This window comes from Lichenostomus cassidix, chromosome 5 (genome assembly GCF_008360975.1).
Source record: "Lichenostomus cassidix isolate B80296 chromosome 5, HeHo_3.0, whole genome shotgun sequence".
Lineage (NCBI taxonomy): Eukaryota > Metazoa > Chordata > Aves > Passeriformes > Meliphagidae > Lichenostomus > Lichenostomus cassidix.
In genome coordinates, this window is record NC_139486.1 from 6,372,950 (window position 1) to 6,395,834 (window position 22,885).

At 38.1% G+C, this 22,885-nt stretch overlaps 1 protein-coding gene across 4 annotated transcripts in view; it reads right to left on the reverse strand.

Moving 5' to 3' along the window:
* Positions 1 to 22,885, reverse strand: part of PPP2R5E (protein phosphatase 2 regulatory subunit B'epsilon) — a 71,016-nt gene that overhangs the window by 13,644 nt on the left and 34,487 nt on the right. For all 4 annotated transcript variants that reach the window (XM_085061135.1, XM_085061137.1, XM_085061138.1 and 1 more), the window contains 3 exons: positions 16,745 to 16,941; positions 4,700 to 4,801; positions 2,194 to 2,286 (listed from right to left, as the gene is read on the reverse strand). In XM_085061135.1, the coding sequence (XP_084917261.1) occupies positions 2,194 to 2,286; positions 4,700 to 4,801; positions 16,745 to 16,941 (392 nt within the window). The remainder of the gene's footprint in view (positions 1 to 2,193; positions 2,287 to 4,699; positions 4,802 to 16,744; positions 16,942 to 22,885) is intronic.

Consider the following 22,885-nt stretch of genomic DNA (forward strand, 5'->3'; position numbering starts at 1 on the left):
TTTTATGGCTAAGCTGCAAGACTTCCATAATTTATGTTGACTATTCTAAACATACATAGAAAAGGGAAATTAATTTTCCAAAATAGCAACCTACATAACACAGAGACTTGTGGATATATTTGAATAGTATGTCTCTTAGCAACCACTGCCAACCATTTCAAACTGTACATAAGCAGGCTTTAGAAATGAACAGCTACACTGGTAAATACAGTATTTTATTAAAACATACAGCTGAAAGCCAAAACCACAGCTATCCTTAAAAAACAAAAGCAAAAAGCAAGTAAACAAGCAAAAAGTTTGAAAGAAGTCCATTAAAAAAACATATCATTTTTTCATACAGGTATCCTTACTGCCAAGAAACACTTCTTAAAAATTCAAAAATATTTCCAAAAAAATTAATTCTGATAAAAAGCTGATTTCAAACACTATCCCACTTGTGTTGTCAGTGTCATGGGACATCAAAATGCTTAATGTTCTTAAGTCTCAAACTGGCTTCCTGTGTAAGTGATCTGTAGTAGCAGATACTCAGGAGTTACTCCTGACACACAACAAATACAACAGGAAATGGAAGGACACCCCAGTTCCTACAGCTCTCCACAAAGTATTTAGACACATGGAAATATATCTACTTGCTGCTGTACATATATATATATGGCTGAATATAACTTTTTAAAGAAACATGTGAATTTCAAATTGACACTGCGCACAGCAATATATAAATGTGCATCACCAAACCACATGGCAAGAATTTAGAAATTCTTAGAACTCCTTTGACCTCTTAATTGTCCTATCATACCTTTTCGGATACATAGGTTTTAAAATCTTGTATTCCCCTCTTTCAGAAGATACTATTCTTCCATTTAGTAAGTTTAATGAAAACTAGCAGAGCTTTAAAAAAAAAACTTAAAATCCTTGGTTTAGACCCATTCTCCTGTGCCAAGCTGACAGTTTTGAATGTCTTAAAAGGGTGTGAGTGGGATGTTGCCAGTCAGGACCAAGTTCAGCAGAACATAACAGGAGCATCTGAGAATTATTTTTACTAGATTTTGAAGGAGAGCACATGCACTCATCCTAATGCAATGCTGCTCTATCTAATGAAACTAAAACCAGCCTGGAAAAACCTGTCAGGAGTGATTTATCATGCATATTCTTACATCTCCACCAGGTACTTGATGAACAGATTGGTGCACCTCCTTGTTTGAATCAGTACTGAGATGAACAAAAAGGAGGTCTGATCCAGATGAAAAATGCTCTTGTGTTCAGGAGATGGATAAAATAAAAATGTCAGTATATCCTATTGCTTTCATAGGGTGAAACAGGTCTTGTGATACTGAGAAGAAAATTGAAGACCCTTCTTTGAATGTAAGGACAGAAACTGCTGCTCTCATTATATTTTTCAGGCATTCTTCATACAAACAACATACATGAACAATGAAAGCACAACTGTTATTGTCTGAGCACTACAGGGAAAAATAAAAGCTCCACAAGTGATAAGGGGCAAGAGAAAGGTCTTCAGAAATGCTGAGTGTCTCCAGCCAACTCCAGCTTGTTTTCATTCAAGAGTCAGCCTGCAGAGAACTCCCTTTTCTAACAAAGTGGGAATCCTTCTAAATTCCCCTGACTTCAAAAGCAAGCTGTAGACAGCATCAAGCACAAAGTTCTTTCTGACTTTGCAGCTATACAAAAATCCACAATGGGAAAAGAAAACCCAAGACAGGCCTGTTCTCAAAAGCTGAAGAGAAAAGATGTATCAGTGGAGTGTCCTGGCTTGTCCCTGAAAAGAACTTCCTTCAACCACCTCTGTATGTATAAACAATATTAAGACACATTAAAACTGGAGTTAAGGTAGTCTCTCTAGATGGAGAGCAGCATTTTGAGACTAGCAAACCTTCCATTTTTCAACAGTTACTGTTTCAGCTCCCTCTCAAAACCACTAAGTCAAATATTTTGATTGAGGTATCAGAACTGGATCCAAACCATCTATTTTATGTATCTATGGCAACAGAGACAGTGGAAAAACATGTGTGTGTTTATATGTCAGTCTCCATAGATTGAAAACTTTCATTGTATATGCTGGTTTGGCCTTCTTCTGTTGCAAATGAAGTTATACTTTCAAATTCTAAACAAAATCTTTTTAAAGGAAATTTTTTTTCAAAAGCAACACTAAAGCCTTAAAGAAAACCTTCAGCTTACCTGCAATACAAATTTCTGATCTATGTACTTTTTGGCAATGCTGGGCTGAAATTCTTGGCTTTCCAAAAATCGTATGAAAAACTCATATACAAGCTGCAAAAGAAAAACAAACAAAACATAGGTTTAGTTTAAGACTTGATTACTCTTTATATTTTAAAAAAATAATTTAGGCAAATACTAAAAAGATTAAATGCTTCTTTTTCCCCAGAACAAAGGGTTAAAAAAATGGAAAATATTTTTCTCCTTTATCAAATTGCCACCTTTTAGTTAAAATTAATTACATGGGCTTTTAAAGCTTCCTTTGCATATTTAACTCCAGTCAAAGACATTTCATCACCAAGAACAGGCACTGCCATCTTGTAACGCTTGTTATCATCTTGTAAAGCTTCCCAGAGTAATTGGAAAGCACATTTAAACTGCCCTCTGAACTGCTGAAGTCACATCAAATACAGACATTACAATTCTGAAAGGGTTGGGTGAAACAGTTGGAAATATTTAAATTAAATTAGAAACTGCTTAGAGTAGTGTTCTAGTACAACTTGAAACACAGAAGAAGAATACAAACCAGAATTTATTCAGAAGTTCCTAACTTACTGTAAAGATTAGCCTCAGGGCTGGAGAAAATCTGCTTATTTCCATGCAGTTCCATCTCTACCTAAAGTATTCTGTGGGACAGCAAGACTTTCATTTAATGGAGAAAAAGAAGAGTATAAAAACCAAGGAACAAGGAAGTGAAGTGAAACAGAGACTGCTGTGGCCTCGTAAGACAGCAACTCTGATCTGTCACTGATAATGAGCTACCAGCCAGCCATTCTCTTTGCTGAAATAAAGAGCAGCCATTGAAAACTTTTTCCTTTTTGTCTTTAGTGACTATGAATATTGATACTGAAAGGAGAAAGGAAGCTTAAAAATTATATTTTAAAATCATTTTGAAGTTTTCCATGACAGCAATATGCTGCAAAACTACTGCTAGTACTTATGGCAGTGTTCTCTGACTTCTTGAAGCAATAGGAAATCAAAAAGCAGGAGAGAAGTTTAGAAATAAGTTGAGGAAAAAAGTGACAGCTTACATAACACCAATATTAAATCATCAGGAAATCAATTCCATCGACTTCTCATAAATACTTTGGTGAATTCCTTCTTGACAATGGTAAGTCATCCACTGGATAAGAAATTCCATCATTTCCATGCAAGTAATGACTTTCTGAACTACAGCACCAGTGTCATTGAATGTGCTGTTTCCAGGCAGGCACAGCTCCTCAGAGCTGCCTTGAAGTTTTGAAGACTCTTATTTTTTGTGAAATTTAAATATAAATGAGGGATGAACCGACATTTCAACGGATTCTGAATTAGGGAGCACAAAAAAGTGAAACAAACTGCTCACAGGACTGAGCATGCAACTGTAAAATAAAATCCTCATTTCAGGCTGAGATCCATTGTGCTCCTTTGCTCACAAAAACCCCCAAACTCCACAAATTGTTATTCAAGCAAACTTCTTATAAATTTACCAGTGGTGTGAGTCATTATCCTAGTTGCTCATCCAACCAGGGCCCCATCCAACCTGGCCTTGAAGACTTCAAGGGATGGGGCAGCCACAGCTTCTTTGGGCAACCTGTGCCAGAGCCTCAGCACCCTCACAGCCAAGAACTTCCTAATAAAGTGCAATCTGAATCTCTCCATGTATCACTATCTGCCCATATGCAAAGCCACTCTCCCTTGCTTTCTACAAGCTCCCTTTCAAGTACTGGAAGGCTACAATGAGGTTTCCCTGGAGCCTCCTCTTCTCCAGGATGAGCAAGCCCTGCTCTCCCAGCCTGTGTTCACAGGACAGGTGCTCCAGCCCTCTGATCATTTTTGCACCCTCCTCACTGAACCCTCTCTAACAGGTCCACAATTTTCCTGTTTAGTAACTCCAGACCTGGATGCAGTGCTGTTCCACACTGGGGTCCCAAAATTCCTTGTTTCCACAACTAGAATATAGAGAAAGGGATGCTACTCAGCACTGAGCAGGCATCCTGCTGCAGACACCTGCAAGCAAACCTTGCCTCGAGGAGAGGAAGGAGGACATAGATAGGGATGCAGCTTCTCATTCATTTTTCTGATCAGCTGCCAACACCTGTGCACCTTCATATGAATATTAACCATCCTTGATAAAGCAAAACTGCCAGCAGTGTCATCCTCACAATGCTCTTGCTGAAGTTGTTGAAAAACTCTAGTGCATCTATGCAGTTTGGAAAGCAAAATAATTTTTAAATCCATGAAGGAAAACAGGAGTATGAGGGACAGCATAGATACAATTTTGAAATAAAGCTTTAACATTTTGCAAATATCACAAAGTTCTTTCCTGTCTCTGTAGGTACTATATTAGAATCATAAACAGTATTAATAAATGTTTGTATCATCTCAAAGACTAGTTCTGATTCACAGGTTAAAAAAAAAAGCTGAGAAAATTATTAGATACACGAAGCAATGACAAGCATTTCTTTTAAGGCAAATAATCAAAAACCTGTAAATGCGGCCACGATGCCTCCAAGGTGGGCTCATCTTCTTCTGGATCAAATTCATTGCTGTCACTAGGTGGGAGAGTTCTGAAGATATTGCAAGATACCTGAAAAGGGAAAGAAAGGAGGATGAGATCTGCTCTTCAAACAGGTAATAGATTTCAGGACTCTCTATGTCTGTACCTACTCTATCCTCCATCACTTAAACACTTCTTTTTCCTGCTGTCTGACAAGGATCTTCAGTAACAGCACAGGGTGGAAGAACCTGACACTTCACAAACCCACCATCAGCCTCGGCTTTTCTTCTATCCTCTGCTATCCCACCATTACCCACCATGTCCTCTGGAGCCACCCACATGTAATTCCCAATCCTGACAGGCATCAATGGGAGCCAGGACTGTTTAGGAGTTGTAGGAAATACCATCAATATGCATTTTTAAGTGTTGTCATACAACACTTGGTTGTTTTTGTTTGTACAGAGAAACATTAATGATTAAGGTCTCATCTGTCAGCACTTGTTAGGAGTTGCCAGTGCTACTCATACATTAAATGCCTGGACACCTCATGCCAAGTACAGAACTTGGTACTAAATGAAAGCAAATAATAGTATTTGCTCGACACTTAGCCTACATTTTATTTCATGGTTGGCTCGCTTTGCTTAATCTTATTTAGAGGTACTTTGGTAAGGCTGCCTGGCTTTGTGAGGTTCATGCTATCAGCAAAGACTGAGCCAGAGAGCTTTCCTGGGTTAATTAGAGTGCTGAATGGAGCGTACAGCTTATTATGCAGCAAATCTGATAAACTGCAAACATGCTATAGGGTTCTTTCTGCACTTGGAAGGTGATGATGTGCCTTCCTTGTGCTCTGCTCCTGCGCATTTGACCCATCTCTAAGCTGGTTAATCAAACAGCTGGGAAAAGCAGCATGTTATCCCCTAATCTATACATGACCCCTTCATAGTAGTTCAGACAAACTAAGCTATTTAAGAAGCAAAACTAGAGTGTTCTTCAGCATCCTTGTTTATTTTTCCAGCTTTTTCGCTCCTGTAAATGTTTTAGTCTGCAAGGCGTATTTTCAATATATTGGCAACTTAGTGAGAAAGGGCACTTTAAAGCCCAGAGTTTAAATACAATCCAAATACTGATAATACCAGACTGAAATAGGGTGAAGTTTTAGAATTTGCAAGACAAACAGAGCATATTCAAGTGCTGCGTAAACAGAAAGATGAAAGAGGTAAGTGCAGGAAAGCACATGTGGTGCACCCGAGTGAGGGACATTCACTCAACACAGGACAAAAGAAGAGTAAGCAAGGAAAACCAGTGAGCACAGAAAATAAAGAGGCCACACTGGTTTGTGCTGGGACTTGTCCCTTCCTGCCACAAGAGGGTGTGTGCCACTGCAGTTCCAGTCCTGCCGGCTTTACAGAAGCCCCACTCTGTAAAGCTCAGCACTGCTTTCAGCCTGCAGATAACAGCACTTCCTACAGCCTGTGCTGATGGATACTGAACTCCTGCCCTGTACCACACCTGCCAAGTGACTGCCAGCTTTCAATAGGAGAAGATCTTTTTCTCCTTTCTCCAGCCTCTTCCCTGACTCATTCACTTCTCTCAAGAGCCCCTTCACAAAAAGACATTTCTAATCTCATGAGAGGTCTAATAACTATTCCAGGAATACACACATGTTACAGTTTGTCTTTCCTCAAGGATTCCTGAGCTCCTCCTTCTACTATCCCTGATATGAAAATGCAGGGAGAGGAGGCGAGTGATCAGAATTAGCAAAACAGAGTTGTTTCTGTAGTACAACACAGGGCAAAAGAGGGTAGACAACCCAAAGGATTCCCAAAAATCTACCTTGGATCCAAACATCTGGGATTCTAAAATACTTACTCAAGCATTTTTTGTTAGTGCTTCACAGTCCAAAATCCCAGCTCCCCCAGGATTTGGATCAAAATAAGAAACTAAGAAAATACAAAAGCAGCTGGTTTTTTTTTCTTTTCTGCGTTAAACCTAATTTGAAACAAGAAAGAAAATTCTGCAAATTTAACTATACATGCATTATTGAAACTTGAACCTACAGATCATTCATCAGCTGTTTTGTTTAGAAACTGGAACAAATACTGAATTATGGCACAGTCAAAACCTGCAAGTTAAAGTACATACTTTCAAAACAAACAGCTAAACAAAGACAAATTTCTGTAAGACCTTAATTAAGTCAAACCAAGCCTCAAGCAGTTAGTGCCATGGCCTTACCAGCATGACAGAAGTATGAGAGGTTCAGCAACAATTAGTTAAATGCTAGCACTGACATCTGGATCTTGAGTTTGGGACAAAATTAGTATGATTTCTGGAGAGTGCCAATTAAAATACGCCAGTCTCAAGGCAACTCAGAAGCAGGTTTTTTGCATAAGAAAATTAACATGCAGGAGTAAATGCAATGCAAGCTAGAATATGGTCCTAGTACACAGTTTGCTCTCTTTAATTTTCTGTTTTGCATTAGGAGTGAAGATAAGCTATGTGGAGCCAAAATGCAGATATTCTCCTGAGGAGAACAACCAGAACAGGTTATCTTTAAGTGATTTCCCCAGGTTATCATAACTTTAGGAGATAATGTGTGCCATTACAGTTACATTAATCACCACAACACAGCACGATAGCTCATTTACATGCAGTGTCAATTTATAGCATGCTTATCTAAATCAGTAGCCTCTGGGTGGTTGATGTTTATAAGCCTCTAAGGGAGAACTGAAGGCAACAAGTTCTTCCATGCATGAACTGCCCAGCTGTACATTGGAGACCCTGACAGCCACCACACTAAGATGGGAATAAGCTACATCAAATCTGGAAAGACTTTTTCTCCAATAGGAATAAAGCAGCTATTTAGTATTTATCCCTGGGCCCAAGCAGCATGCCAAAATTCCTTCAGCTGGATAGCTGAATCATTTCTCTCCTGACGTCTCTTGGATCATCAAGCCAAAGGACAGCCCTGCCAGCCTGCACACACAATCCCTGATGATTCCTCTCCCAAAGCCAACACAAATGACTACAGATCAATACTGACTTCCGTCTGCCACTGATTAGGAACGCCTCCAAGCCCAGATGATATTTTTGGAAGGCCAACCAGAATTCTAATATTCTAGAAAGTTGTATCAAGACAGATGTCCCTCTCTGTCCTCAAAAACACCTGCACACTCTTCTCCATGGCTGGATCTTTCAGAAGCACACACCAAACTGGGCGAACAGAAGTCCACCACAGTTCCTCTGTGATGCAGAATCTGAACACCCAAGTGCCAGAAACCAAATAACAAAGCAGTTAAATGTAGCTATTGGCACTGAATCTAAAATTTCCAAGATCAAATTGGAAATGCCGAAATGATGGATTTTTAGACTGGAGATGCAAAGAAACCACTGAGTTCTGTGCCAGTCAGGCACAACTCACAGAAGCACAGACTGGTTTGGGTTGGAAGGGACCTTAAAATCATCTTGTTCCAATGCCCTGCCACAGGCAGGGATGCCACCCACCAGATCAGGTTGCCCAAAGCCCCATCCAGCCTGGCTTTGAACATTTCCAGGGACAGGGCAATTACAACTTCTCTGGGCAACCTGTGCCAGTGCTTCACTGCCCTCTTAATAAAGAATTTCTTATTAAGCTCTAACATCTAACTCCAATCAGAAGCAAGACAAAAACTCTCCCAGATGACTACAAGTTAATGTCAATCATTAAAAACAAGACAGGGAAGGCTGCTCTGTACCTCCCCAGGGATTGAGCTGCAAGTTCTGAACAGATCTGGTAACAGGTACCTGGCAATGCAGAACTACAAAATTATGAATATACAGTTAAAATCATCAAGCTTCAAGAAAGCTTCATAACTACATTTATATCTGAAATAACTTTTAGAAAAGTTAAGAGGCTCAAGTCTGAAGTTAAAATTCATGTTTTGAGATGTCCTCTCTTTGTCCCTCACTGGAATGCTATAAAAATGACAATGCTGTAACAGAAACACTTCACAAATTCAATTGCAGCTGAGCACTCCTAGTCTGTACTGTTTGAAACAAAGATTTTTATCAGTAACAGTCTTCCTGAATGAAACCTGAAATGAAAACAAACACACACACTGCGAAGTTTAATATATTCTCTATATAAAACCAGGGTAAGTGGATACCCATTTAGCTTACAGGGAACACCTGTTCTTCAATTAAAAATATGTGGAATCATCCAAATAAACCCCATGCACATACAAAATTGAAACCCAGTATCTCTGCACACAGTGTTTGAACTGCTGGGCATAGTAATAACATAGAGCAGCAATAAAATGTAATTAAGTCATAACATGAAGCCATGCTAACCTGGAGACAACACTGGCCTCTGGAAAAGACACTGGACTTGTCCTTCTGTAATATATCTATCTGCATATATGGAGTTTTTTAATATTGTTTATGGATTTACATATTCGAGAGCCTGAAGCAACTACTGCAGTCACTCAGCTATAATTTGTCTATAAAACCTGCTGAATTGTTCCCAGGAGTTTGACTAAAGAACATCTTACAGAATGTAGTATCTAATTTTATCTTAAAAGACTATAAATGATTCCACCAGCTCTCTTTTCCTAAAGTTTCACTACTAATCTAAGTACAGCACTGCTTCTGATCTCAAGGTTGAATCTGCCTGATTCCCCATTGGTTCTCGTTAAACCACCAGATCTCTTTTACATCTGTATATACATTTGCATATGCAGTATGTGTCTATCTATATATAGGTATTTCTATATAGACATGACACTACTCAACCTGTGTCGTTAAATGGAAAAACAAAGCCCCTAAACCCGGGCAGTTGTTGGTTTCTCTGTTTGTTTTTAATCCTGTGATTATTTTTGCTTCCTTCCTTTGACCTCCCACCTGTGCACAAGTGCACTGGGGGATATATAAAAAGCCAGACCATCTCCCTCTTTTTTCCTCTGTGTTGTCATATTAATTTATCGACATTCACTTCTTTGAACAGTGCAGTGTACCAGAAATTAATATTAAGATACTCATGATAGCAATCCACAATGCTCAGGTTCTTTTCTGCACCACTGCTTGCCTGAACACAGTCTTTCAGGGCTTAATATTATGTGCCTTCTTTTGCCCAGCAGCATTACTTTTGACTTGGCTGCATCAAAATGAACTACAATGGATTGTGAACACAGTCAACAATCCAGATTACAGGCTGGGGGGAAAATAGTCCTTCTCATTTTCCCTTGACCTTTAAGTCTTCTGAAAATTCAATCAACAACCTGCAAGAATTCAGCTCTGGATCAGGGCTCCTAAACTTGTTAGCTTACCATCACCCACTTTAGTGGTGGTAGCAGCTTCCATTCATACAGATGAGCAAGCAGCACACCTGAGATCCTTGGGCAACACTTCTCTTGGCAGCAACTGCAACAGGAGCAAGTTTGTAGGACAAAACAGCTGGTGCTCAGATGCAATATCCACACCATGTGTTTAGAGGGAGGAGATCCTTTCTAGTCATCTCTTGCACTGAATAAAGCAGTAGCTATATTCCTGCAGTAGATGTTTTGCCCAAAAGAAACCGAATTTACAAACACTGAGACTTTTCACAGAACCACAGAATGGTTTGGGTTACAAGGGACTTTTAAGTTCATCTAATTCCAACCCACCCTGCCACAAGCAGAGACACTTTTCACTACCCCAGGTTGCTCCAAGCCCCATCCAACCTGGCCTTGAACACTTCCAGGGATGGGACATCCACAGCTTCTCTGGGCAACCTGTGCCAGTGGCTCACCTCCTCACAGTCAGGAATTCCATCCAAGTATCTAGTCTATCCCTGTCCTCTTCCACTTTCAAGCCATTACCCTTTGCTCTAATCTTGTTCTCTATCACAAGAATCAAGGTGGATTATGACACTTAGGATCTGAATTGGAAGTGTTAGCCCAGACCCCAGCCCAGCCAGCACCACCTTCTCACTGCTGGAACCTGGAGCTCCGAAATCCAACTCCAGGTCACCCAAACCTGAACCATATCTGGGTACCCTACCAATAACCCCACTCATCACTGTCTCCCTGTAACTAAGTTTTGAGATGATTCAATGGAATAATTATTTATTTAATGTGTGCACAGCTAATTCTATACAATACTATCTGTAAAAATCACAACAGTAGCTCAAGTATCTTGGACAAATAAAAGCACAGTACGAGCAGAAAGAGCCCCTCACCTCTTAGAGCAGCACCAGATCAAGTGAAAGCCTGCCAATGCATGAACTTGAACTCCAGACAGCATTACAAAACTCATGCTGTCTTAGACTCCAAACTGAAGAACAAAACATGCAATTCAAAACACAGGAAAACAATCCCTTTAGAAGAAGATTGACATTGTGCTTGTCTGTACACAAAATGCTTGAAAGGTGCTTAAGAGGATGACACAGCCAAAAAAGGGTGTGGGGATGTGAAGGTCCTTTAAGTAAATAAGTAAATAAAGCTAGCTGTGGTCTAGACAAGTGCTTCTTGGAACAAGAAATTGTTTTTCCAGTTTATTTCTTTGCCTTAGACCTAGTCACTGAACTATTATGCAGATAAAGTCTGACAGATGCAAGGCCTATGTAACCAACCGGAGGAATAACCGATACGGGTAAATGTAATTACAGACTGTCCAGAAAAATTATTAGGGACAACTGCTGCAAGAGGAGCTGCTTCCAACTGATTTTTTGAGAGAGCACAGAACATCAGAGCCTCTTCTTTTAATAAGCATTGTACGTTTAATACAAGCTACGTGTATAAAGAATGCGAATAACAAAAACATCTAACAGAAGTATTTGGAAAAAATGCATAAAAGAAATCAAAGTTAGAGTCTTTTCTTGCTTCTAGAGAATTGATAACACTAATGTTAAAGAAAGAAGAATAGAATTTAAAATATTACGTGATTTTTACCTATTGTTCTAACAATGGCATGCTTGCTCCATTATGGCTGCACCTACATGAAAATTTTTCATCAAAAACATTTAGGGGGGGTGAAAGGGCACTGCATTTTCTTTTCAGCATTTCAGATGGCTTCAAAACAACCTGTTCCACTTGCACTGATTCAAGTTCAATATTCCTAATGTTTTACAGAATTCCTGAACTTACATAAAATTCCCATTAGAATGGAACATGATTTGTCAATTCTTGTGAGAGTATATGATTTCATTTCTTTCCCTTAAACTCAAAATGACAGTATTATATTTTGAAATCTAATACAAGAAGCAACAGGAACACATGCACAGAGCTTTTGCTAAATCAAAAAGGTAAGACTGAATATAGGTGGACCTGCAGAAAAATCTCTATCCAAGAACATTTTATTACAGAAACTCTAAAGATGTCATACTTAGTCATAAGATACAGCTGAAGCTATAGGAAATATAAAAACCATAATGCCTATGAAGTCTAACAGCTAGAACACTTCCTAAAAATAGGTTCTTTAACATGCTAAAAAAATCATGGCTTAGCAAGATATTCTTCATGTTTAACAGGTCTGTCACAAACAAACTCCTGAACAGACTGTGCCCTCACATCTGTTGAGACAAACCTGCAGTAAAAAGGAATGCAATCTCTCTAGATTTATCTCAGTATAATAAAGAGACAGAGGATAAAAAAAACCACCCAAAACCAGAATCTGACCTTTAAAATGCATTTTTTTGTGTTTATTCGGATATTGATTTAACCAAGTTTCTTTCCCTGTGTTGCTCAACACAGCTTCTACTCCGCATGACATCTCCTGTGATGTTTCTCTTTGGCTATACAGAAATTACAGTCTTATTTTACTTGATTTGCCATTACAGAAAAGATAAAGATGACAATGGGAAGCCAGAGGCCTTTCAGCACTTAGAAAAGAGAACAAAGTATCACTATTCCATCCACTAAAGGATGTATCTGAAGAGAGTTTCATTAGCTATCTCCTGTGGGCTGGCAAACACAGCGATGTTGCATAAACGTCAGGGTTCGGGTTTACAATTTCTAAAGAAGCAAGTAGGAGAGCTGAAAGGTTGCTCACCAACAAAGAGACTCATCCAGATTTCTCAGTTTAACAGCTTGTCAGCTTTTTCATCCGTTTTTTTAAATGAAATAGATCAGCTTCTTCAATCTATGTCTTAACACCCCTAAAATACAAACAGCTCTACCACATACACCCTTCAGGATACCACAGATAATAACAAACATTTATTTCATTCAACTACCACTGCTTAATCTACCAGCAAAATCAGTATCATTAGTTTAAGCCTCCACATTTTGCTCAGACAGGAATAAATTTTAGATTAAGTGTCCAATTATTGGCTCATAAAGTCCCATTACTGGCATTTCCTTCTTAGCAGAGTGTGGCTTAATTGGCAAGGGCTGTTTTTCCTAAGACTTGCCTAATTCTAAAGAATGTCATCTGCCCTTGTGAACAACACATCAAAGTGCAGGGGAAGCAAGCTGAGCAATACCCTCCTGAATAAATCTGTTCAGCTCATGGTCATTAACACAAATCCCAATCCTTCTCCCCATCAACTGATATTGATGACAAGGATGAGGCCACTGCAGCTTGCTGTGGTGGCCATTAGTAAATTCTATTTTGTTTTATTTTCTTAAATAACAAGTAACACACCAAGCAACATATAACTCACCAAGCTAAAGAGAGTGGTTTAAGAAAGCAGATTCGCACACAGGTTTGACAAACAGCCAAGTGGTTTCACATTTAGCTATACACAACATCATATCACATGCTCAAGAGAAGAAGATGAAAATATGTGATATTACAAGCATAGATAAAAGTTTTAATGGCATGAACTTCAGATGGCCAGCATAAAAATATCTAGAAGTTATGCTGGCTAGCACAAATGACTGTTTTTCAAACCATTCTATTTTAGAAGCAATTAAAGATCTCAGCTCTTCTGAAGAATTCTACTGGCAACCTTTTCCTAGCCCAATATCTATAGAGCCAAACTCCTTTTGGGTCTCAAACAGGGATCATTAACATACACATACATTATAAAACCTTAAAACAAAAAAAAAGTCTCTTCCACAGATACCACTTTTTTGAACATCTTAGATAATTAAGATGAAAAAACACTTTACCTATTAATCCTTCTCTATAAATATTAGTAACCTTTAAAACACTAGTTTTAGACTGATGCATCTTTTTTTCCTGCTCCTGGATGATGCCAAAATTCACCAAAAAGCTTCTTTATTTCCCTTCACCTCCAAATCACAGTAGCCCAAAGGGACAAGCAGCAAATACTAATTCCTAGATTCATAAACACTAAACATAACAGGGAAAAGACCTTTCAAAGGGACAAAGAACACCTGGGCTCCATTTTGATCAGTTTTAAGATCTTGGTCATTCAATCAAAACACTCCCATGACACTGGTGGCAGGCAATCAGTGGAGATGCTGATTTGGTCAGGACATAGATAATACTGTTTTCTTCACTATCATGACAGGTCTGAGACTGTCAATGTGCAAGCTCCTGTGAACACAGTTGGAGATCTTGGGGAAAATCCCAAAAAGCAAGTGCAGGTGGTAGCTGCACTCGTGAAGTCAACTGTGCCCAGTTAAGTCTGTCTCAGTGTGTGATTGTGGGCACAAAACGGCTTGAAACAAGAACATCCACTTACTGCAAAGATCGAGTTATATCATAAACAATGCTTTAGCACAAAGTAACTAATGCAATCTCTTCACCAGGCAGTATGTACTGAAAGCTTATTCTATGTAAGTTTCACTAGGCAGTATGTGCTGAAAACTCATTCTGTGTGTTTTCAGCACATTTCCCCTCTAGGGCCAGTGTAACTGTGCTGAAAGTGGTGAAGAAGTCTTGCTTTAATAAGCAAACACCAGGAGGGAAAAATAGCATTTTTTCCAGATAGCCTACCTGCAAAATACAAAATACCTGCAAGCCTCAAAAGTGATGTGGTTTAGCCTGCATTAGCCATGTTCATTTCCCTAAATACTTGGGCATCTTTTTATTTGTTAAAAAAAAAAAAAAAAAATCAGGTTTGGGAAGTTAGGGGCCACTGGGTAGCCAGACACAGGACTTGAGAATATTCACAGCCCTCCCCTGCTTCAGTATCCTGGTACTCAAAGGAAATGTATCCTGGGTTCAGCACCACCAATGCAAAGTAGAATAAAGTAGAATGAAGAAAGGCATGATGCAATGAAAGGAAAAGATGAGAGAACAATTTTCTATCACAAAGGAGCTAAGCTGAAACTGGAATTTGTTAAGCTCCATTAGTAAATATCTATGAAATCCACTGGAAACTGTATCTTTATTTCCAGTAACTCCTCCATATCATAGATACAGACTATATTTAAGGAAATTATTCAAAAGCATGCTTTTCAAACTCTTTAGGCAATACATCATTTCCTTGAGATAAAAACTGTTGTGTGATCAATATAAGTGACTGCAGGGACAGTAGGACACAATACAAAAGAGGTTTTGCATCTCTTCTACAGTTCAAGATCAGATTGTTTCATAAATTATGATTCAAATTTAACTCTATAAGCAGTTACAAATCAAATTCTTCTTGTTTCCTGGGGCCCAAGATGACAACCCTAACTTGCAGAGTTTTTATTCAAGAGATGTTGCTGCACTAAACAACTATAACCAAAGTCAACAAAACTATACAACCTTAGTAACAGAAAAGCTAAAGAAATTACCAAATTCTCTGAGGGGGTGAGTTTGGAGGCACGTGCTACACACAGAAAAAGTCCCCCACTTCATTGAAATTATCTGGGCATCAATGTCCTTGCTATGCTAAAGGGTGTGATATACTTAGTTCATCACAAGGGATATTAGATTAAACTAACATTTGCAAACCATTTAGGTACTACAGTGCAGTACCAGCAGAAAAACTGAGCGAAGAAACAGTCATTCTGTATTTTGCCTGATATTTGAATGGTGCATGAGACCACATGCTGAAGAAATAACACAGCAAGCAGCTCATTCACAAGACTGGTCCAGTGCAGAAAGGGAAAAAGGAGGGTGAGGGAGTAGGGGAAGAATCTGATCTCGTAATTATAGACTTTCTGACAATGCATACACACAAAAAGCCATATTAAGTCTTTTTTCATACACCCTTAATTCTGTTTTTTTCCTTCATGATGAACTGCTTGATGGTTCTGTCACTATTTACATCTACTTTTAAGTATTACAGACAAGCAGCACAGCATGTATCTATGTGTCAGAAAAGAAATGAGGAGCATACACAATGCAATGCAAAAACTATTCATGTTTTCCTTCTTCCAGCACATAGCCAGTGGATTCCACAGGCACACAGTACTGTTAGGAAACCAACATCACCAAATCTGTGTTAATTAATTGCTTTCTCATTTAGAGAACAGGTTGTAAGGGTTCTGTACAGTAGTACAGAGCAAACATTTTAACGCAGTGATTGATTCTGCCAGTTGCAATGAACATTCTTCACCATGCAGCATCTGGTACTGTTTCCATTTTTACACTGAAAACACAATTATTTGACAATTTATATATACAAGGTATGGCTTTATTATTGAGCAATCTTGCTCACTCTAACAGCAGCTGCTACAAATCCACATAACCCAACCAGGAAATTTTCATGACAATCCTATACAACACTTTTAGCATTTATTATTTTACAATTATTATCCATGCACACTTCAAGCTATCTCCACCTAAAGTAGACACCCAAGAGGTTGGAGAAAGTTCAAAGATAAGAAACTTGCAAAAATTATTCCATTATTTATACTAGGGAGGAGAGGGAAGGTAGATTGGGAGAAACATGATGGACTCTGATTTCACAGCTGCTGGCTTTCTCCATCAGGAAACAATCTAGATTTCCTTTCATACATTTTCGACACTATGATAACCATACTCTACTTGACTTTAATTAAAAATATATAAAAATTAATATTTTTGTCTTTGGAGAATTATCCCCAAGCGACGCCTATTAGCAAATACAAGCCAAAGGCATCACTTAATCCACCTACTCCAGGGTTCAATTTCGCCCACAATGTGTAACTGGAATTGCAAGAGGATTTAAAAAGAGCCCATGAGAAAGAAGGAACTCACCATTCTAACTACTTCAGGGTAAGTCTGCTCTGTCAAACAGCCTCTGCTTATTGTAATGTAGTCCACCAGTTCATTAAGAGTGGAGCGCTTGTATTCTTTCATTTTAAGGTCTGAAAGCGTGTCCATGAAGTCAAAAATGACACAGCACTGTTGAAGTTTCTTTAGGAATAGTTCAGGCTGCTCTGAAGATGGAACGTCTATGAAACAAGAAAGGAAATCTTTGTGAGTCTGGCATCTTATTATACAAAACAGGATTTCTTTTTGAAGATCAATTTCAAAGGAAAGCAGCATTCATACAACACTTGTAAAACAGAGCTCAGATTAACAAATTAACCACTTATAGGAACTGTATTACAGTTGTGTGTTTGAGATCTTGAACATATTGTAGAAGGAATTTAATCACCACCTGCTATTAGGAAAATAAAGTTCACCAAGAAAGTCCAGGCTGAAGTAGAGAATGGAAACACACCAGCATTCAAGACTTAATTTTACAATAAACCACTACTTTGACTGGAGGCTGGTATTCACCATTGTTAACTTACACTCCACAGAAGGATGAAAGAACTGTCAAACACATCAAGCTTGATTAATTTATATTTCTAAAAACACTGCGTCATTTATAACCCTGTATGAATATACATGAATACATATTTATGAATACACAGCAAGACTATAATTCCACAAACAAGTTTTGAGTTTCAGTCATTACCCCCACACTGACACTTCCCATAGCAAAATCAATTTTACTGAAATACAGTGAGGATTTTTTTGCTATACTATGAACATGACATTCATCAATAGGAACATTTTCACAAAAATAATATGTGCTTGCCCAATAAAGTAAGCTACTTTTACTGTTTTCTTAATTCTCAGCAAATGGAAAGACTTAATACAATAATAAAAAGAATGTCAACTTCTAAGTGGTTGGTTAGTTTACCAAATGCATCCCTCACCAAAAGAATACACAAACAGCTTCATTTATTCAATGTCCATGGACACAAAAGGATAACAACAGCAGAAAGTTTCAGAAATGAAATCTACATTTTTACTCAAAGTTTGCTCTGAGACTAGGGAACACTTCACTTCCTTAGAGCAACCTTTTTCTTATTTAAGGCACCAATGCCTTTTTCTTATTTATGGCACCAATGCCTGGCACAGCACCAAAATCCCTCAGTTGACCTTTCAGGTCACAACACAACACATAAATGAAAAACTCTGCTTATCTCACCTAGAAAAATTTTAATAGTAAAGAATTGATGTTTATTTCTAAAATTTGGACTACTAAAAGACCAATCTAAGATGGAACTTCTTACTGCTGACACAAGAATATGTCATACTAAGGAATACTTGGTAAACACTAGAAGCTATTAGTAATTGTATGGTAGTTTTAAGTAGTTTTAAGGCTTAAGTACCAGGAATCTGTTCTGCTTAAACACAGTGCTTAAATTTAATTAAAACCAGTGCCTAAACCCTGAAAAGAATAAGCATGGACTGCAGCACAAATAAAGATGCAACAGTTTATTCAACCTGTTTCTGTTTACAGCACTGAAGTGGTGACAGGATTCAACAGGGGAATCTACATGGGAGAAGAATCCTCCCCAAACACCTCTGGAATACTGACAGATCCAAAACCAGCACCCTAAAGCCATTCCACTGGCCAGGTCTCTCTCACACGTTCAAACACCTCAGAGCAGGCAGAGCTGAAACCCAAGATGAGCCAAGGAGACAGAGAAACTCATTAGCCTTCACCCATTACAAAAAAGATCATTTCTATACATGACCTTTCCAAGGTTACAGCCCTACAAGACATAAAGGATTTGGGGAAGCAGAGTTCTGTGACTGCTTTCTTGACTATCTGCCTTTAAATAATACAGAGAAAGAGAATGGACTTCAGAATTCACTGTTATTAACAAGCAGGCAACAGTTAGATGATGACAATTTCTTCCAAAGACAGATTTATATACAGGAAAAGAGAAAGAGAAAAAAATCAAAATGCAATCGGTTGCTTTTCAAAAGTATTATTTTTAAAACTTCCACTCTTTCTTATACTACCTATAACCCACCACAGACCTTGAAAATATTTAAATGGTTTCAACACAATCTATGTTGTTACATGACCCCAATGGGGTTTTGGTTGCACTGTTCTACATGATTTGTACACATTTGCTTTGACCAAAAAGGACATTATAGGCAAACAGGCTGAAATCAAGTGGGAATCCATTAAGATACAGTTCAGCACAAGTCAAAACCAGACTCATATACATGACTCAGTATTACACTCATTTTAAGCTGGGTTGGTATTAAAAAAAATTTTTAAAACTACTTAGGCATTAAAATAAGTAATAAAAGTTTGTTTTCTTTTTTTTTTTTCCTCCAGTTAAGTATCTGGAGGTGTGGGAACAAAACAAAAAATATAATTAAGTTCTTCTCAAGAAAAACCACTCTAAAACACTACATGAAATTCATGCCAGTCTGACTATGCCAATAAGCCATATGAACCATAGGGGCAAGCTAAGAAAAAACAAACCACAGCCAACCAAAAAACCTACAAACAAACAACAAAAAAACCTCAAAGCCCCACAGAATAAAACCTCAGAAACCAATTGTTCTGGTCATATCTACTTTTCTTTATTAAGCAAGTTGCCACTCACACTAGGGAATACAACTCTAAGAAGTTTCACTCAGTAATTTTTCTCAATGTTCCTGGGAATTTGGGGTGCCTTGGGAATAGGGTAACACCTAATGCCAGAGGTTTTTTGCACTTGGAAACAGGGAAAGTACATGAGAGTAAACATACTTGAAAAATTAGGGGGCGCTAAGACAAAAAAAGGGTGGTATAAATAAATAAAATCAATATTCCATGTTTTCAGCCTTCCCACAGAGAGAATGCCATGAGTTTGTTTGGCATTTTGAGGTGGGAGGGTTTCTTTTTCTTGTACTTGGAGCACAGACCTCCAGAGCTCCACAGCAGAACTCCTGAACTCCTCAACGACACAATTTGGAATGAAACACACAGTTCCTTACAGATGTTCACAGCTGGCTCATGAAAGACAACAAATCCTTTTCTTCTCAGCCAATACTCTTTCAATGAATTGTATAGCTTTCAATGAGTTTTACTCCTGTGCTAACACACAGGCAAACATTTAGGTCCCAAAATTTAATAACCTGCAATATCTGTATCTACTTTCACATAAAAGAAGTGAGAATTGAGCAACCACACTAATAAATCTGTGTAAATACACATAAAACTTTAATAACCTATAAAGTAAAATCATAGTGACACTATTAAGTGGCATGTGTGATTTATGTCAAATACACAGAAGAGTACACATTTATTAAAACCAAAATTTAAAGCAAGGTAAGTCTCTCTCTGGATCACTGCTGAGAACTCTCCTCATTTTCAGGTCTTTGCTACAATTTAATTTTCAGGCTTGTCAGTTTTCTCTTTAGCCATTTAAAACTGTACAGAGCTTTTGAAATACAGTGAGCATTCACAGAGTCAAAGGAAATTGGCTTAGTGAAAGCAAGCACTAGTACGTCTGAATGCTGATAATCAAGACAGAATCAGAGCCTTAAAATCAAGTTTTTATGAAGTTGTCAGAAAAACTGACAAAGTACTATATTTTTTTTTTTAGACATGGACCAACAATTGTTACTGCAAGAGCTGAAATACTAATTCTAAAATGGCTAAAGCAATTCCGTTTCTCTCTTAATAGCCTTTTCCCAAAATAATCCTAATCCAACCAGCCCATCCCTCCTGATCAGTCTCTGCCTTCTGCATCCTTTTATCAACTGAAGACATAAAATCTGATAGCACACTTTCATTGCAAGCCTGTAACATCAATAAAACCATATTAACGTTTATACTACAGTCATGTTTTAATTAAAGTAATTTACCAGTAACTCATTTTGGATTATAGGAAACAAACTAGGCACCAGAGAAACTGCATGCAGAGTAGTGAGCTGTGGCTCCCCTCTCCCTGGCAAGTGAACAATGAGGAAGGGGGAGCACCTGGGTCAGTTCCCTGATCCACTCCAGCCTGTAGTTTTGCAAGGAAGGATATAATGCTGGGAAGTGAAGAAGTGACGATGGAGGGAGGGATTGAGCTGCTTAAGGCTCGTGAGGAAAAGCCGTGGGATTGCAGACTCAGGGCAGTATAGGGCCCAAAATCAGAGTAAAACAGACAAAATATGCAGATTACATAGGAAGTATCAAGCAGAACTAGAGTATGATCACACACACTACCCTGCACCCACATATGCACTATCAGAACATTTATGAATCATTAAAATCAAGATGCTCTCAGAATAACTATTGCTTCCAGTATGTACATTACTGTTATTCACTAGCTTGACGATGGCATTTGCATAGAGAATTAGCATCATCTTCTTGTATGATAGTAAAAGCAAACACCACACTAAACATGAAAAATAAAAACACATACTAAAACAAAAATAAGTCTGAAATGGGGAAGAGAGACTAATAGCAACATTTTTACACACATTAATTTTAAGAACTTCCTTATAATAGCCCAACATCTGAGAACTCTGCATTAACTCTGTCTCGAGATTGTTTCCTCTTTCAACTTAGTTGCAAAATTTCAACTTTCCTTTTCAACTTAATGGCAGTATAATTCCTCAATTCTCCTTCAGTTTTTGTATCTTCCAGTTACTAAGTAAACCTAGGACAATTCTTTTTCTAGTTAAATAAAATCTCGTTGTGACAAAAAAAAAGCTCCAAAACCCCAAACTGCTCCTGCTTTGCTGCCAGTCACCAAATCACATTAAATATAACCAAGTACTGCATCAATGACCTACCTGCACAAAGCAGGCAGTGGTGCATAAATCTGTGTCTACAGCTATCCCTCACAAATCACTATGAGGATTATATTTTGGAAAAAGTTACCTTTCTAGTTTTCATTCCAATAAAGCTTGCAAATTTGAACCTGAAAGCCTTTTGGTTTTCTTTGAGAAGTTCACTTCAAGAGAAGCTCTAGCAACACCCAGCACAAAGCTTTCCCTAACTTATGGTCCTGAAATACAGAACAGCCACATTTCTATAGGCCACTTTTCACAGTAGAATATTGGTCTTAACATTTCAAGAAGTACAAATGCTTTCCCTCTTTTTCTCACACACACACACTTCTTGAGAAAAATAATCACTATCCTGATTGCATTGATTTAATTTTCCTGACTGCCTGTCAATATTATGAATGCTCTGCCAAGTCAGTAATCATTCATTTATAAGAGGTGCTTTTCTCAAAGCTGTTTTCCCAACCCATTCTCGAGCCTTAATAATTATACAGGCAGGGCAGCAGTTAGGCACTGTGTTCCAAATATGTAAAATCTAACCAGTACAATTATTCACACAGCAATAAATACAGTGGGACAAGCTCAAGCTGACTTTCCTGAGTGAACATACACAAAAAGAAAAACACAACATTAACGCACCATTTCCAGCACATTCAAGCTGCTTGATTAGATGTGCAACACAGGACACAATCCACCAATTTCCTGACAATCAATGTCTCTTCAGATAGGCTGTCCCAAAACTGAGAATTATTTCCCTGGCCATAAATTTGCCCCTAATCACACTGAGCAAGCTCTCACCAAGTGGGAGTCTCCAGGGTGATTCCACAGGGATCCTGGATCTGCAAATCCTTCCACTGCTTACCAACACTCCCCAGTCGTTTCAGAGATATTCAACAAACATCACTTACTAGGGTGAGTGTTCTAAACTCAGTGTAGACCTAATGTATCATTTGAGTGCCTTGAGTGCAGTTGGGGCAACATTACTAACATAGGGTACTCCTAAATAGATGCATTTTTAGTCATATAAACTGCCAAAATTTTGTTATGTAGATATATTAATCAAAATTCTGCTTTTACTCACACATGCAATACCTCAGGTTTCAGCCCCTGAATAAAATACATGAAGTTTCCTTCATTAAAATATCAAGAATTACAAACAAATTGACAATAAAAAGAATGTAATATTTAATATTTTTAAAAACTGTACTTCAACATTTTATGAAGTTTCAACTGAACTTATTGCTTACTTCCACAGCAGGCATGATGCAGGTAACAGTTTAAATTTACTTCTTCATTTTCATACAGCCCAATCCAGAGCCACAGCAGTAA